This window comes from Sus scrofa, chromosome 5, assembly GCF_054392235.1.
Source record: "Sus scrofa isolate SSC_HxYL_T2T_F1_AM1 chromosome 5, Sscrofa_HxYL_maternal_Yorkshire_Landrace_v2.0, whole genome shotgun sequence".
NCBI lineage: Eukaryota > Metazoa > Chordata > Mammalia > Artiodactyla > Suidae > Sus > Sus scrofa.
The window spans coordinates 75,058,374-75,076,214 of NC_139387.1; the positions used below are offsets into that span (position 1 = coordinate 75,058,374).

General features: G+C 38.3%; 1 protein-coding gene and 1 long non-coding RNA gene across 51 annotated transcripts in view; both read left to right on the plus strand.

Annotated features, from left to right (window-relative positions):
- Positions 1-17,841, plus strand: part of WNK1 (WNK lysine deficient protein kinase 1) — a 142,609-nt gene that overhangs the window by 72,505 nt on the left and 52,263 nt on the right. For all 50 annotated transcript variants that reach the window (XM_084956990.1, XM_084956991.1, XM_084956997.1 and 47 more), the window contains exons 3-4: positions 50-270; positions 3,282-3,439. In XM_084956990.1, the coding sequence (XP_084813116.1) occupies positions 50-270; positions 3,282-3,439 (379 nt within the window). The remainder of the gene's footprint in view (positions 1-49; positions 271-3,281; positions 3,440-17,841) is intronic.
- LOC146403457 (uncharacterized) lies at positions 9,060-13,732 on the plus strand. The gene is made up of 2 exons (XR_014804010.1): positions 9,060-10,862; positions 11,225-13,732. It is a non-coding gene; the product is annotated as an uncharacterized LOC146403457 (long non-coding RNA).

The window sequence follows — 17,841 nt, forward strand, 5'->3', positions numbered from 1 at the left end:
GTATACACATATCATTGATAACCTGTTTGGTTTACCTTACCTTTTCTAGGTACCTGAAAAGGTTCAAGGTGATGAAGATCAAAGTTTTGAGAAGCTGGTGCCGTCAGATTCTTAAAGGACTTCAGTTTCTTCATACTCGAACTCCACCTATTATTCACCGGGATCTTAAGTGTGACAACATCTTTATCACTGGCCCTACAGGCTCAGTCAAGATTGGAGACCTAGGTCTGGCAACCTTGAAGCGGGCTTCTTTTGCCAAGAGCGTGATAGGTATGTTTCAAGTGTACCTTTCTGACATTCCTTTTATTTAGAAACCTGACACAGTCAGAGCTTTTATTGCATGAAATAAACATTGAAAAATTCATAGCATGAACCGAGGAGGTATTGTGGAATTCTCTGTATTTTTGTCTCAAGAATCATCTTGAAGATTATTGTTGTCTTGTAAAGTTACATGAAGAGAAGTAAGGTGAACTTTGTTGACAAAAGCTTCTGTAACTATCAACCTTACTGAGTCATTTTGTTGGTACCTAGTATTATACACTTACATGTATAACAGATAAAGCGTGTTACTTTCCCCATAAAAGAAATTGAATTTATGTGTAATTTAGTTTCTGAAAAAGTCTATTGGATATATGTGTATTCAAAAATATCTTTGTTAGAACTTTCAGTGTGAAAATATGACAGTTCATTATCAACTTTTCTTACTCCTACTCTTCAGAAGATATATCTAAAGCAGTTTCCAGGAATCGCCTGGTGACCTAGCAGTTAAGAATCTGGCATTGTCACTGCGTGGCTCAAGTCACTGCTGTGGCATGGGTTTGATCCCTGGTCTGGGAACTTCTGCATGCCACATGAACAGCCAAATAAATAAATAAATAAATAAAACCGTTTTCTCCCTCATTACTATTGACATTTTAGTTTAGACAGTTCTTTGTTATAAGGACTGTCTTGTACACTATAAGATGGTTTAGCAGCATCCCTGATCTCTACTCACTAGATGCCAGTAACATGCCACACTTGGCCACTTTCCCCCAGTTTTACAACCAAAAATGTCTCTGGACATTGTTGGTTATCTCCTCTGGGGCAAATCGCCCCGTTGAGAATCACTGATCTACAGAAAAAGGCTCTCCTTTCAGTCTTTATAGAGTTATATCTGGAAAAATAATTGATTAAATTTCAGTCTCTGAGGAGGATATGACAATATGAACACTTGAAATCTTGCTAAAAACCAAAAGGTGACAACAATGGGAAGAGTAAGAAAGCCATTCATTTTTAAATGGGCTAGAATCCTATGTTGTTGTTGTTTTGCTTTTAAGGGCCGCACCTGTGGCATATGGAGGGTCTCAGGCTAGGGATCTAATGGAAGGTACAGCTACAGGCCTACGCCACAGCCACAGCAACACCAGATCCGAGCCAAGTCTGCAGCCTACACCACAGCCCATAGCAATGCAGGATCCTTAACCCACTGAGTGAGGCCAGGGATCAAACCCGCAACCTCATGGTTCCTGGTCAGATTCGTTTCTGCTGTGCGCAACAAGAACTCTTAGAATCCTATGTTTTAAAGAAAAGCATAGAATGCCAGTAATTTGCACATCCTTATAAAATAATATTATTCTTGGGATGAAACTTATTTAAAGCTGAATTTCTTTTTTGCCTTCCTTATAGGAGAGAATTCTTTAATTGTCTTTGGCATCTTAAACATCTCTGGCTGAGGAGGGTCTAACTTCTTTCCTTCCTTCCTTTCCCTTCCTTCCTTCTTTTCTTCCTCCCTTCCTCCCTCTTCCTTCCTTGGTAATCCTGTTCTTAGAAGTGTCATATAATTTGAGGTATCCAGACTTGGAAACATTGAAACCTGGTGTGTGGGATCGTGCACTCTGTGCTCATGATTCAGTCCAAGAACTCAAATACAGACTGAATTGTTTTTGTTGTGTGGCTGTAATGCCTCTTACTGTATTTCTTGTATCTGCAGTAGCTTTGTGTCCTGCATGTGAAATGGTAAGTATGTGAAGAAAAGGGCTCTGGCACATGGCCTTTATAGGTAATTACACTTTAATTTTTTGAAAACAGATTGAATATCAGGCTTTTCTCTGCAAAGCCTCCTTAAAAATGAAACTGATCAGATGGAATGTTAACTGGCAAGAGACTAGCTATAAGTTTAACCTTAACAGCTACTGTACAGTAGGGGGCAGACAAGTATTTTGATCTTTTTTAACCTGTCACCCTATCTTACAGGTACATGCCATCACATCTACTTTACTCTTGCTGGTCTCTTTCCTTTTCCTTCCATTTGTTTTCAATATAAGTTATGTCACTTTATCTTTTATGCAAGGCTCTATTCTGACATTGTATAACAGTAATTCATTTGAAACAGTAAAAAATAAGTAAATAAATACTCGGTCCTGTTCCAGTTTTAAAGTTTTGTAAAGGACTTGCAGTGGAAGGTCTATAATAGATGAAACAGACCGACAAAATTTCTTTCCTTTTCCCCCACCACCTTCCTACCTTTCTTTTCTTTTTTCTTTTTACAGCCACACCTGCACATATGGAAGTTCCCAGGTTATGGGTCAAATCAGAGCCACAGCTGAGGTCTAAACCACAGCCCCCACAACACTGGATCCAAGCCACATCTGCTACCTACGCTGCAGCTTGTGGCAGTGCTGGATCCTTAACTCACTGAGTGAGGCCAGAGATCCAGCCCACATCCTCACAGACACTATATTGGGTTCTTAACCCACTGACCCACAACAGAAACTCATTCATTCCTTCTTTCTCTCCCTCCTTCCTTCTTCCCTCCCTCCCTTCCTTCCTTTGTGTTGGTTTTTTTTTTGTTTTGTTTTTTTTTTTTTTTTTGTCTTTGTCTTTTTTTAGAGCTGCACCTGCAGCATATGGAGGTTCCCAGGCTAGGGGTCAAATGGGAGCTATAGCCACCAGCCTACACCACAGCCACAGCAACGCCAAATCCGAGCCACGTCTGCAACCTACACCACAGCTCGTGGCAATGCCGGATCCTTAAGCAAGGCCAGGGATCGAACCTGCGTCCTCATGGATGTTAGATTCATTTCTGCCAAGCTCTGATGGGAAATCCTCTTCCCTTCTCCCTCCCTCCTTCCTTCCTTTCTCCCTCCCTTCCTCCTTTCTTTCTTTTTCATTCCCTTTCTTTGTCTCTCTCTTCTCCCCCTTCCACTTTTGTCTCTCACAGGTCAGCCCCTCTCCTTCTTCCCTCCTTGTGATTTAGGTCTGCAGCTTCTCACATTGAGTTTGAATCATTCTTTTAATTTAAGGTACCCCGGAGTTCATGGCCCCCGAGATGTATGAGGAGAAATACGATGAATCTGTTGACGTTTATGCTTTTGGGATGTGCATGCTTGAGATGGCCACATCTGAATATCCTTACTCAGAGTGCCAGAATGCTGCGCAGATCTACCGTCGAGTGACCAGTGTAAGTCTTGCCCTAAGCAGCTGGTGAGCTTAGGCTGTATCTGAGAAGCTGGATAACATAAAACCATGCAAAAGGGAATAGCGGTAGAAAGTATTACATGCCATTTCACCTCTCATCTATCTGTGTCTCTTTTTCTTAAAAAGACACCCATCATGTTGAGTTGTGTCCACCCCACTCCAGGGATCATACCTTCAGTGATCCTATTTCCAAATCTGGTCACACACTGGGATACTGAGGATTAGAATTTTAACATTACTTTTGGAGGGGGACACAGTGTAGCCTGTAAGAGTTCATGGGTTCATCCAACAAGTATTTAAGTCTTTATTATGTTCCAGATTTCTTTCTAGATCCTATGCATTAAATATTATTAAGATACAAATCTCTGTCTCAAGAGCTCATATAACTAGGTGAAGGGGAACAAAAAAAACTAGGCGGTTAGTTACCATACTGTGTAAAAAGATGGGATAGGTATTTAACAAAAGCACATAGGAGTAGTGCCTGATTGAATTTGCTTAGGTTATGGTGTTAAAGAAATAGGAAGAGACTAAGATAGTGTTGCATGCGGGAAATGCATCTGTAGTATGTGTCTGCAGTTTGAAAGTAGGAAAAAGAAGAGGCAAGGGATAAGGGAGGAAAGGAAAGCTTGGATTAGACTTGAACACTGGAGGAACTGTGGATTTATGACAAAATTTTTATGTTTATAATGAAACTCTAAAAGCTAAAAACCCAGTTAAGAGGCTCTTGCAGTAACCTGCAGGAATAACTGATAGTCTGAAATAACGAGTTGTAGAAATGGCCAAAGTGGATGGATGGGGGATTGATTTTTTTTATAAATGAGAATTCAGTTAAGCTAAGGTATTCTTTTCCACTTAACATTTATGAAAATGGATAATACTTTGAAAATACACATTGTAAATACATATCTTGAGATCAAACTGAATATTAAACCTGATTGTGAGACTAACTATATACCTTTAAATTTTAGGATTATAAAATTTATGATTTGTGTATAGAATGGTTTGTGTAATTTATTTACTATATATATATATATATCATGTATAACTTTTCTTCACTCTATCATTCTCTAAACCAGGGATTAGCAAACTAAGATTTATAAGCCAAATCTAGCCTGCTGCTCATTTTTGTACAGCCCCTGAGCTGAGAATGGTTTTTGCATTCTTAAATGGTTGAGGGAGAGTTCAAAAGAAGAATATACAATGGAATATTACCCAGCCATTAAAAAGAATGAAATAATGCCATTTGCAACAACATGGATGGACTTAAGAGATTATCATACTAAAATGAAGTAAGTCAGAAAGAGAAAGACAAATACCATATGATATCACTTATGTCCATAGTATGACACAAATGAACATAACTATAAAGCAGAAACAGACTCACAAACATAGAGAACAAACTTGTGGTTGCCAAGGAGAGGAGGTAGGGAATGGAAGCATTGGGAGTTTGGGGTTAGCAAATGTAAGCTATTATGTAAAGGAGATAATCAACAAGATCCTGCTGTATAGCAGAGAACTTATTCAGTATCTGTGATCATCTGTAATGGAAAAAATATGAAAAGTATATATGTGTGTGTGTGTGTGTGTGTGTAAATGAGTCACTTTGCTATATAGCAGAAAATCACACAACATTGTAAATCAACTATCCTTCAGTAATTTTTTTTTAATGTGATAACGTGGAGTTTTCTTGTGGCACAGTGGATTAAGGATCCAGTGTTGTCACTTCAGTGGCTCGGGTTGCTGCTGTGGCATGGGTTCAATTCCTGGCCTGGGAACTTCCACATGCCATGGTTGCAGCCAAAAAAAATATGTGATGACATGTGAAAGTTATATGAAATTCAAATTTCATTGTCCATGATGAAAGTGATGACATAGCCACTAATTTGTTTCTATTTTATATGTTTGTTTTCACATACGATGGCAGAGTTGAGTAATTGCAGCAGACTCTGTGATTCAAAAAGCTTAAATTATGCACTATCTGGCTCTTAACAGAGTTGCTGACTCCTATTCTAAACACATGACACCAGAACATCCTAAAAAATTCTCCTCTGAAGAGTTCTGTAAATAATTACTAATCTGCGAAAGTGATAACATTTTTTTATTAGAAAAAGCTTCTGTACTTGGGAGTTCCCGTTGTGGCTCAGGTTAACGAATCCGACTAGGAACCAGGAAGTTGCAGGTTTGATCCCTGGCTTCGCCCAGTGGGTTAAGAATCCAGTGTTGCTATAAGCTGTGGTGTAGATCCGCAGACACGGCTCCAATCTGGCGTTGCTGTGGCAGTGGCGTAGGCCTGTATCTGTACCTTTGATTAGCCCCTAGCCTGGGAACCTCCATATGCCACAGGTGCGGCCTTAGAAAAGATAAAAAAATAGAAAGAGAAAGCCTCTGTACTTGGAGTAGACAGGAGAATCTTAGTGCAAGCAGGTAGTTAAATTATTAGCTCTTAAAATTTGTCAGCAGTCTTTTCTCTCTGTTAAGAATAGAACTATCACTTTAATTCTGTGATGAAAATAAAAGAGGTTTTAATGTAATAGTCTTTTTTCAATTTTCAATAGGCATATTTATTCTTGCTATTACCTAAGAATAAATAGCACCTTTTTTTTTTTTTTTTTTTTTCTTTTTGGGCTGCATTTGGGTCATATGGATATTCCTGGGCCAAGAATTAAATTTGAGCTGCAGCCACAACACATGCTACAGCAGCAGCAACACCAGGTCCTCAACCTAGTTGCCACAGTGGGAACCCCCAAAATAACATCTTAAACCCAATATTACTGCTTAAGGTGATCATTCTGGGTTTTACACACAAAAGCTCATGAACCAGTATCCTTTGTTTATCTTCTAGCTAGTGTTGAATGTTTTGATATTGAACAGACTAGAAGAACGAAGTATACATAAGATAGCCATGTATTTAAATATTCTCTGCTGTATCCCTCAGCCACTAGCCTTCTTTGTGGGTCTTGCATTATTTCTAACTTGAAATTGGGTAGATTTTATTATGAACCATCAGACAGTGCTTTGCTGTTAGAGACACTGTCTAGGCATTGCAGGGCTGTCTAGTGATAGGTGTTTCTGATTAATCTTGTGAATTCAATTTCTGGTTATTTCTCTAAACAAATGAGGGTTGATACTTCAAATATCTCAGGGGATCATGGGATTTTAGTTTATGTAAAATGGAGTCTAAAAATAACTGCTATTTAAAGAAATCAAGTTATAAATTATATGGTAGTACCAATTTTTTTAATGCAAAGTTTATGGGTGGACCCATATTAAATTCTATCCCTGTTCTGTATATGCTTAGCTAGTGGAAAATAATGACTGTAGGATAAATAGGTGAAATGTAGAGTAAATCCTATTGATTAAAAATCTACTCACCAGAGGCTTAGGGCTGAAAGTAGTGTTTCAGTGTTTTGACTTCAGACTATCAAGCACAGCACTGCCATAAAGTCAGATTAAAATTTATCTAAGGAATTATTTGATAAAAGTTAAGAAAACACATTAATTTGATCTTTAAGATAAGGCATCTGAGACTCTAATAGGCAAATGAATCTTTTTTCTTCTTCTTTTTTTTTTTTTTGCCATACCTGTGGCATATGGAAGTTCCCAGGCCAGGGATTGAATCCTTGCTGCAGCTGCGATTGCTCACAGCTGCAGCAATGCCAGCTGCACTTGCTCATAGCTACAGCAGTTCAAGATCCTTAACCCACTGTGCCACAGCAGGAACTCCCAATTGAATCTTTTTTTGCAAATGCAAACTCAAGCTCAGTTGAGAAAAAAATCCCCTTCTCAAATGAAAAAAGTCTTTGGTGTTAGTTTAATAGACCCTGGAACTCTTTTTTCAGTTTTTCAATGGGTTCTGGTTTGGGGGGGGGGGTTAAAGGTAAAATTCACATACCATAAAATTCTCCATTTAAATCATTTTAAAGCATAAAGATTGGTGGGTTTTAGTACATTCACAGTGTTCTGCAATCATAATTGCTAATGCTAGAACCTTTTCTTCATCCCAAAAAAGAAACCCCATACCCATTAGCAGTTACTTCCCATTCCTCCTCCACCCAGCCCCTGGCAACCACTAGTTTACTTTCTGTCTCCGTGGATCTAATTTGCCTTTTGTGGACATTTCATATAGATGGAATCATACAATATATGGCCTTTTCTGTTGCACTTTGTTTTATGTTTTGGTTTTGTTTAATGTTTTCAAGGTTATCCGTGTTTTTGTTTTGTTTTGTTTTGTTTTTGCTTTTTTAACATATGGAGGTTCCCAGGCTAGGGGTTGAATCAGGGCCACAACCACAGCGACGCAGGATCTGAGCTGCATTCATTTGTTTATTTTTTTCTCTCAGCTGTGAAAATTTAGTTCTCTATTGTCTACAGACTATCATTTTGTGCTGTCATTTATATTTCCTATCTGGACAATGCTGTCCTGATTTCAGCACCATCTTTTGGCTTTCAATGAAGAATAAAAAGGGCTATTTCCTGTGTTTTCTAAAGTTTTTCTCATGTTTTGGGTACTGAGATAAATGTATGGGGAGTCCATACCTACATGATACATGACACAGTGACTTAGGTGATTTTGTAAGCAGTAGCAGTAACTCTTAAAATACACCTTTTTTTTCTTTTTTTTTTTTTTTTTTTTTTTGTCTTTTGTCTTTTTGCCATTTCTTGGGCCACTCTCAATGGCATATGGAGGTTCCCAGGCTAGGGGTCAAATCGGAGCTGTAGCCACCGGCCTACGCCAGAGGCACAGCAATGCGGGATCCGAGCCGAGTCTGCCACCTACACCACAGCTCATGGCAACGCCGGATTGTTAACCCACTGCGCAAGGCCAGGGATCGAACCCGCAACCTCATGGTTCCTAGTCGGATTCATTAACCACTGTGCCAAGATGGGAACTCCACACCTTCTTCTTGAGGAAGAGGTATTATGCTTTCTCTGAAGTTTGCTTTGGATGTAAATCTAACTATTTGTTTGTTTAGGTTCCCAGGCCAGGGCTCAAACCTGAGCCGCAGCAGTGACCCTGCCAAGTCCTTAACCACTGAACTGCCAGGGAATTCCTTTACTAATTTTTTTTAAACTATTTGTTAGCATTAGTCTGCCTAACAATTGTCCATTTATTGAGGTAACACAGTTGGTTATCCATGGAGAGACTCCCTGATGCAAACTGTCCCCTGCTGCTCCGGTTTCCTGGTTTCCATTCCCAGATCACTATGCATCCCCTATTTACTTAATGATAGTTAGTAAACCACCTTCTAAACAAGCAAGGCCTTCTGAGGATTTGGCACTAACTTTAGAAGTGAGATACAAAGAAGAGCGTTTAACAACTCCGGATTACCTGAAAGTCTGAAGGTCATAGAACTCTAGTCAGTTGAACCATAAGCTCTAGTTCTCAGTTTCTTTTAAATTTATTTTAACAATTATTTGCTTATTTAATAGCCATTAGTTGAATGTCTTCTATGTGCCAAGTTGGGGGTACAGCAGTGAACAAGGTATATGCTTCAGTCTTCTTTGACCTTCTTGTAAGGGAAGGTAAATACTGAATCAGTAATTACAGCAAAGCACATGGACTTTATAGACATAATGAAGTTTAAGGGTTTTGATTTCCTTGAATATGATATTCCCCTGAGAAAGCATGTTTAAACTGAGAACTTTACAGGCTTCTGACAGGGATGCTAAGGCAAATCTGTATGAAGGATGAGCTAGTAGCCTCAGTCTCTTCTAGCACTCTTTACCAGAAATATTTCCAGGATTCTCGAACAAAGTCATGCCAGTATTGTTCCCTCTTCATTTTCCCCATCATACTCAACCTCTGTTTTATCAATATACCTTAATAATTATATTGATGTTAACCAGTGTCCCCCATTAGAACTGAGTCTCTCAAGAACAGGTTTTTTTTCTTTTTTTCCCTTCCCTCTGTAGGTCCACTGTTCCCTGTCTGACCCTACACGGGTACAACTGCCATATAAATAGCAGGTGACAGCACTGTAAAATTTAACAAATATATATCCTGTTTGTCAGACACTAAATTAAACACTTTGTATATATTATGTAATTTAATTCTGCCGAGAACTTTGGTAGGGTATGGTTTACTAGTTCTGTTATCAACAGTTTATAAATAAATAGTCTGAAACTCCAGATGGCTAGCCCATGATTACATATCTAGAAAGTAACAGTTATTTGTTATTCTGTTGTTCTGATTCCATATCCCCTGGTCATACCAAAATGCTACACTGAGAACATAATTGTCTGTTACAGTGTCAGTTTGTGACCTAGTGCATTTAAACCTGTGTAAGTGCCAGTATGAAAGGGTACGTGTATAATTACATTCTATGGTGCACTGATAATAAACTGTTTTGTGTCATCGTGCTGTACATGCATTTCATTCATGTCTCTACTTTAAGTGTTGTTTGCTCAGAAAGGCTTTCCCTGCCCCTTTATCTAAAATAGTCTTAGGTGTTTAAAAAAAAAAAAAAATGGAGTTCCTGTCATGGCACAGTGGTTAGCGAATCCGACTAGGAACCACGAGGTTGCGGGTTCGATCCCTGGCCTCGCTCAGTGGGTTAAGGATCTGGCGTTGCTGTGAGCTGTGGTGTAGGTTGCAGACACGGCTTGGATCCTGTGTTGCTGTGGCTCTGGCGTAGGCCGGTGGCTATAGCTCCAATTTGACCCCTAGCCTGGGAACCTCCATATGCCGCAGAAGCGGCCCAAGAAATTGGAAAAAAAAAAAAAGAATATAAATTCTGTGCATGGGGGGGGTTTATTTGACTTACTCTTGGCTGTATTCCTAGTGGTTAAAGACTGGCAGGGAATAGGCACTTGGTCAGTATTTGTGAAATGAATACAGAACTATAGGGAGTGAAACACAATTTTATGTTGCTTATGGAGAAAATGAGCTTTGGAGTTGGGTCTGCTTTTGAGGTCAAATCTCACTGATATAATTTTCTAGCAGTGATACCTTAGGCAAGTTTGCTAACTTCTCTTGAGTCTAAACTGCTAGGAGGATTAAATGAGAAAAGTACCTAAGGAACTCTGTAGTCAGTGTATATTGCCATTATTATCATTAACATCCCTATGGTAGCTTAGTAGTGAAATAAGTTGCCTCTTGTTTTATTTTTTATTTAGTGACATATGGAAGACAGCAGTGATTAAAATGGTTTTAATTGAGCTTGAAGTGAAGCCAGGTTTTAAATGAGCACAAACGAGTTAGCATTTATTTATAATCTTGCTTCCTGTCAATCACCTTGCCAAGTGCTTTACATATACTATCTTATTCTAATCTTTTGTATTCTGGTAAGTAGATATTAGATTCATTTCACAGGTAAGAAATTATATTCAGGAATTCCCGTTGTGGGGCAACAGAAATGAATCCAACTAGTATCAGAGGATGAGGTTCCAATCCCTGGCCTCGATCAGTGAATCAGGGATCTGGCGTTGGCAGTGCACTGTGGTGTGGGTTGCAGACTGTGCTCGGACCTGGCGTTGCTGTGGCTGTGGTGTGGGCCGGCAGCTATAGCTCTGATTCCATCCCTAGCCTGGGAACGTCCATATGCCGCAGATGTGGCCCTAAAAGAAAAAAAAATTAGATCAGAGGCTAACCATTTTGTCCAAAGACATGAAGAAGAAATAACAATGGTAGGATCAGAAATCAAGCATCTCTAACATGACACTAATACACACCTTAAAAGTTTTTCCTGGAGTCCCCATTGTGGTGCAGTGGTTAACGAATCCGACTAGGAACCAGGAGGTTGCGGGTTCGATCCCTGCCCTTGCTCAGTGGGTTAACGATCCGGCGTTGCTGTGAGCTGTGGTGTAGGTCGCAGACACGGCTCAGATCCTGCGTTGCTGCTCCGGCGTAGGCCAGTGGCTACAGCTCCGATTCGACCCCTAGCCTGGTAATCTCCATATGCCTCGGGAGCAGCCCAAGAAATAGCAAAAAAAGACCAAAAAAAAAAAGTTTTTCCTTTTTTTTTTTTTTTTTTAACTGCCTTTCCTAGAGCTCAAGGGGAAAAAAATATGAGAGTTAAAAATTTAGGGTATGTAAGTAAAGTCTAAGACTTGATACCACAGGTTGGAGCCCCTGTAAAGGGTTCATGAACACTGTTTAAAGGAGAAAAACAAGTTATCTTGAAATTTTCTGCCATTGATAATGCAAAGATCCAAGTAAGAGTAGTACTTTTTGTCTGCTAGTGAAAGAATAGAAACTACAGTACACAGTGGCATTAGTTTTGCTTTTTTGGTTTTTTGTTTTTATATGGAAGATAGTGCATTTGAGCTTGGAGCAGTATACAAGCTTCATGTATCTAGGGAGTAATGAGCCTTGGAGAATCATGAGGTAAACTAATTTCCTTGGATAGAGCTAGGTGGATTTTGTAGGGAGTTTGAAGAGGCTTGTTTTCCAATGGGATCATAAGGTATGTTCAAATTCCTGTAAACTAATGGTTCATACCAGTAAGAATCTGGCTGAATCCAGCCTCATAACAACCAAGTTAAAAATAATGGAGTTTTTTAATTGCTTTGTTTGTGTAATTTGACTTTGTCAGTGATTCCATTAGCCTTTGGATTGCAAGGTTTGAACATTCTGTCTGGGAAAAACAGAATTAAAGCAGTTGGGGTGAAATTCCTTTTGGTTTTTATATAACAGATTGCAATTTACCCTACTTTTTTACAGAAATGAGTGAAACTGATTCCCTATTAGATAGGGTCTGAAAACTTGAGGAAAAATTTGTATTTTTTCCTTCAGCAGCTGGAATATTTTGATATCTCAGAGATCTAAATGCGCTAGAATTAGCTGAAATTGATTCCTTTATAAATTTTATCTTATTTATATCCAGTAAGTTTACATTATACATGCAAGAGAAATCTTTGTGAATCATCGGGTGTATCTTAGGAGGAACATTTTGCATAATTTTCAAAATCATTCTCTTACTCCACTGTGATTTGATTAGTATTAAAGGTTCTTAATCAGACTACTAATCTTAAACCAAATAGTTCTGAGCATCATTCCCAGTGTTTCAGGTGATGAAGAATTGTGAAATCCTAATTTCAGAATTTCTCAGAAAAGCTAGTTTCACTTATCCGAACTGAATGTTGATTTATAATTCAGTGTTAGACTACAGAATAAAAACCAATAAGATATAGAAAGATGATTTCCACTATATTTACATTATGGTAGAGTTTGCCGGTATCTTGTGAATAATTTATATGTCAGAAGATTCGTACAGATACTTTGTAATTTCTCCATGCTCATTATATATGATTTGAGGTGTACCTTGAAAGAAGTGTGGGACTCAACTAAAAATGGGGCCTTAGAAAAGGTATTAAAATGTGTGTTAAGTATTCATTGAAAAAGTAACCAGTTGGACTGTATTTATTTGGGGAAAATAGGAGTAGAGAAGTAGGTTAGGTAGAAGTTGGATTGTGAGGGCTCTTCACACCATATTAAGGAAATTAAAAGCACCTTAACTTGGGCTAGAAGTAACATTGAACTAGACATTGTTGAATCTGGATTCTAGTTTTTGCTTTACCATTAACTAGGCCCTTACCTAGACCCAGAGTATAGACTCCGTTTTATTCTAGATGCTAAAGAAAATGCAGTGTATCTACTAGGTGTCTGATACATCTTAGACTAGACATGACAATTCATAGATGCCAGTTGAATTAGTGAATTAATTCTAACTTTGACATTGTGTTAATCTCTTTGCCCTTCAGTTGCCTCATTTGAACAAGTAGGGACTCTAACTCAGATTCTTTCTAGACATGTGGTCCTACGGCCATCTTGTAGATGTAGAGAACTGTTAACCATATTTGAGTAGTGTGATGTGAGTTAAATGATGTTGGATGATTGGAAATGATTAAATGTCAGATGATCAGATGAAGCTAGATTATTGAGCTGGCCACGGTGTAAAATACAAAATGGAGAGAATAGAAATTGTGAGGCCCATCTTAAATGGGTCTAGGCTTAAAGAGGTAAGATGTTGATAATCTTGACTTTGATGTTCATAGTTGTTATGCAGAAGAGGCGTGATTTTGAGAGATAATAAAGAAGCCAGTAAAAATCTCATTTTGTCTGATGAGATCTTTGGCCATTGGAGGAGCAGTAGTGGTACTAGCAGCAGAAGTATTTATCAGCTGTTTTAAACATTTCTCTTAGTTTAAAGAGTTCACAGAGAATAATAGTACCTAAGTATTGTGGGAGAAGAAGCATCCAAGAATGACTAAGGTTTCTATTCTGGATCATGAAAATAATGATACCATTGAACAAAATGGGGGAAATCCAGAAAAAGGCCAACTTGAAAAGAAGGAAAAAATAGAGTGTAGACATGTAAATTGTTAAGTGTGTGTGAATGATATTTTACTGTACATATTGAAAACTTTTCTTTTTAGGACTGTACCTGTGGCATATGGAAGTTCCCTAGACTAGGGGTCGAATTGGAGCTACAGCTGCCAGCCTACCCACAGCCACAGCAACGCCAGATCCAAGCCACATCTGCAACCTACGCCACAGCTTGCAGCAACGCCATATCCTTAGCCCACTGAGCAAGGCCAGGGATTGAACCTGCAACCACTTGGATACTGTCGGGTTCTTAACCCACTGAGCCACAACGGGAACTCTGAAGACTTTCGATATATAGAAAAGGCTGGTCTTTATACATTTAAGCATTTTTTTGCCAACATTATACCTTTGTCCAAAAAAAAAAAAAAAAAAACCAAACTACCTCATTTTTTGTTTTGTTTGTTGTAAAAATCTACTCATACATTTATGTCTGATAAACCTGTGAAACAGGGAACATGATACCTGTTTTCTAGCTCTTTTGTTTTCGTCTAGCCAAGCATGGTCCTAAGCAGGCTTGGAACACTTAAAGGTAATGCTAGACCAGAGTTCCTATCGTGGCCCAGCAGGTTAAGGACCCATTGTTGTTTCTGTGAGGATGTGGGTTTTATCCCTTACCTCATTCAGTGGGTTAAGGATCTGGCATTGCCACAAGCTGTAGTATAGGTCACAGATGTGGCTCAGATCCAGTTTTGCCGTGGCTGAGGCGTAGGCTGCAGCTGGAGTTCCAATTCCACCCTGGCCCTAGAACTTCCATGTGCTGCAGGTATAGGTGTAAAAAGAAAAAAATTAATGACAGTTAAATGCTAGACTACATTGCTGTATATCTGACCATTATCTAGCATCCTAGACTACCTACTTAAATGTGATGAATTGTGTTGAACAGGAGATCAGTGGCAACTGCTTTGAAATAGCTTGTTAGAAGCAATAGTCATTTCTGGCCTTTAGAGTAGAAGTGTTCCTACCAGATAACTTTCAAGCTCTTATGCTTCTGGTTACTGAGTAATTTAAGCCTCAGTACCCACTGTCTTTTTTTTTTTTGGCTATTCCTGTGGCACATGGAAGTTCCTAGGCCAGGGATCGAACTCATGTCACAGCAGCAACCTGAGCCACTACAGTGATAACACTGGGTCTTTAACTAGCTGCGCCACAGGGAACTCCAGTAACCATTGTTGTCTTGATGGAGATTCAGGCTTACCAGATTACAAGGGATAGCATTTTGTTATGTTATCCATTATAACAATGCAATGATCAGTGCTTTTTCTACCATCTTTGTTAATGCCATGAAGAAAAACCTTTCTTTAATCATTAAAATCAAAGTAGTAGTAGAGTTCTGTTGTAGCTCAGTGGTAATGAACCAGCTAGTATCCATGAAGACAGGGGTTTGATCCCTGGCCTCGCTCGGTGGATTAAGGACCAGTATTGCCGTGAGCTGTGGTGTAGATTAGACTCAGCTTGGATCCTGTGTTGCTGTGGCTGTTGCAAAGGCTGGCAGCAGCAGCTGTGATTGACCCCTAGCCCGGGCATTTGCATATGCTGTAGGTGTGACCCTAAAAAGCAAAAAATAAATAAATAAATAAATAAATAAATAAATAAAATTAAAGTCAGAGGAGTAGTTACTTGGGTCTGTGAGATCATCCTGACAAATGGAAATATCTTTGGGTAGATGTGCATATTGAGGCTTTTAATATTAAGGGGTAAAGGATACGAATACATTCTTCTCACTTCTATGTACTAATTCATAGCTGTTTAATTTTTTAATACCATGAGAGAGTGATAAGGCAGTTTACCTTATTGTCACCACTTTTTCAATTAGGTAAACAGAGGAACTACTATGCTCAGTTTTCAAGGGAGTTTAAGGAATATGGCCCAGGTCACAGTCTTAAATATATGAGAGGTTGAACTGGGAACTCAACCCCAGTATTGGGATTTCCCTGTCCAGTGTTCTTTTGGCTGTATATTCTGAGTTTACATTTTGGTCATTGGATTCAATCCTCATTTTCTTTTAAAACCTAGTTTCAATATGATTGAGGGGAAGGGCATGTTTAGATAAATAGATTTCTAGTGTGGGGTTTGATGTCAAGGAGGCAAAACCTGTGGACGTAATGGGTGGAGCTTTGAGCAAATAAAAATCTTATTTTGCTTGTCTAGAGATCTGTTGCTGTTGGAGGAGAAGCAAGAGGAATAGTAGCAGAATAAGTTTCCCTGCTGTTCAGCATGTAGTTTTGTTTAAAGGGCTGATCTAGAATAAGTAGATTGTTGGCTGAGCAGAGCAAACTCATGTGTGAGAGTTGGGGAAGCATGGCTATTGTTAAGCAAGAAACTAAACTTGAGCTTCATTTTGATGTCTGCCTTGCTTATGCTGTGGGCTGATTTACTCTGTTAATTTACATCTTTTCCATTTCCCCCCTCATTTTCCTCTAACTCTAACAAGTCTATTTTGCCTTTTCTAATGGATTTTACAAAGAAAGATTTTTGCTCAGTGTTTGTCATCGTAAATTCTCATTGCTGTTGCTGCCCTCAAAAGGATTGTGTAAATGAGGTGGGTAAGAATTTCAAATATATACAAAAGCTGGGTTGTAGCCATTTGATGATACGTGTGGAAAGTTTCAGTTAAAGAATTGAGATTGTTACTTCAGGATGTTTTTTAAAAAACTTTAGTTTTGTAGTTTAGTTAACTTAAACGGCATTTTGTGTGAGGAGGGAGATTTCTTTCAATTCTGAATTGGTTAGGAAAAGTTTTACTTTTATGAAAAAAATAAATGTTACCCTAACACATTTGAAACTTAAGCTTTTGAGAAGCAAGTACTGACATGGCAGTTTTTAAGTTTTAGAATATTGAACTGGAGAGTGTATTATGACTCACTTTTATTTTTCCAGCAGATTAGTTGGCAAACTGTAAATACATAGAATTGACAGAAAAACTCAGTTTATAAAATGCATGTATGTGTTTGGGGGTTTTCTTAGTTTAAGTAAAGCAACATATTTTATAAACATTTTTATCAACTTTTAATGTGCCCTTGGAGAATCACAGTTGTTGGATTGGGCGGGGTTTTTGTTGTACTCCATTTGAGATTACACAAAAGTCACCTTTTTTTAAAATTTTGAATATATAATTTTATGTAACTTCAAAAGTATCTTAAATGGATTTATATTAGCTGTTCGAGATGTATTTTAATGCGGGGAAAACATACTACTGTTTCATATTAAAAAACATACTATGACACTACTGCCTAGAGAGAAATTCTGTGAATTAATTACAGCAGTAAGCTTAATTTCTCTTATATGTAATACATTGGCCCAATTTATCTACCTTAGCACTCTTTTCTGTTTAGTATTTTTGAACCTCATTCAGAACAGGTGACTAAAACTTGGCTTCTGCTGGTCAGAATGGGACTAGAATAGGACTTTGTGGCTAAATCAGGGGAGTATAGGAAAAAGGTGACATTTGGAGGAGTTTTAGACTCTGAGTTGATTACCTTTGTTGAAATACATGGAATGAAAGGAAAAAGATGAAATATTGTCATTTAGAACTTTATTATTTTATTGTCTGGTGCTTAAAATCATGTTTTAGAATAATCTTTAAACCAACTCCTTCTAATTTAAAAGAATTACCAGTTATAAAAAAAGATAGTTCTCTTATTTCTTAAGAAAAAGAAGCCTATGGTTATAGGTTATATATATATATATATCAAAACCTTGTTTGTTTATTTTAAGCAGCTTTCCATCATGTGTCCCAGATGACTTTTCTGTAGGTCACTTTCAGGGTCAGTGAGGTTTCATACGAATTTTTACCTTTGCCTGTGTGTCATTTCTAATATACAGTCCCCATATACTCTTGTTTCTTCTCACATGGTTCAGAGCACCACCGTTAGATGTTTTGATAATCCTGGCTTCTTGATAGTTGCTGAAATTTCTTCTTTGTCATTATCTAAGTGGGTAATATTTTAATACCAGCTGCTGGACTGGTAAGGTGTCTCTTCTTTATTGACTGTCTTGGTTCCTGCAACATTTTTCAAGGCAGCGGTGGCATCTGAATATGTTGTATAGCATTGGTAAGG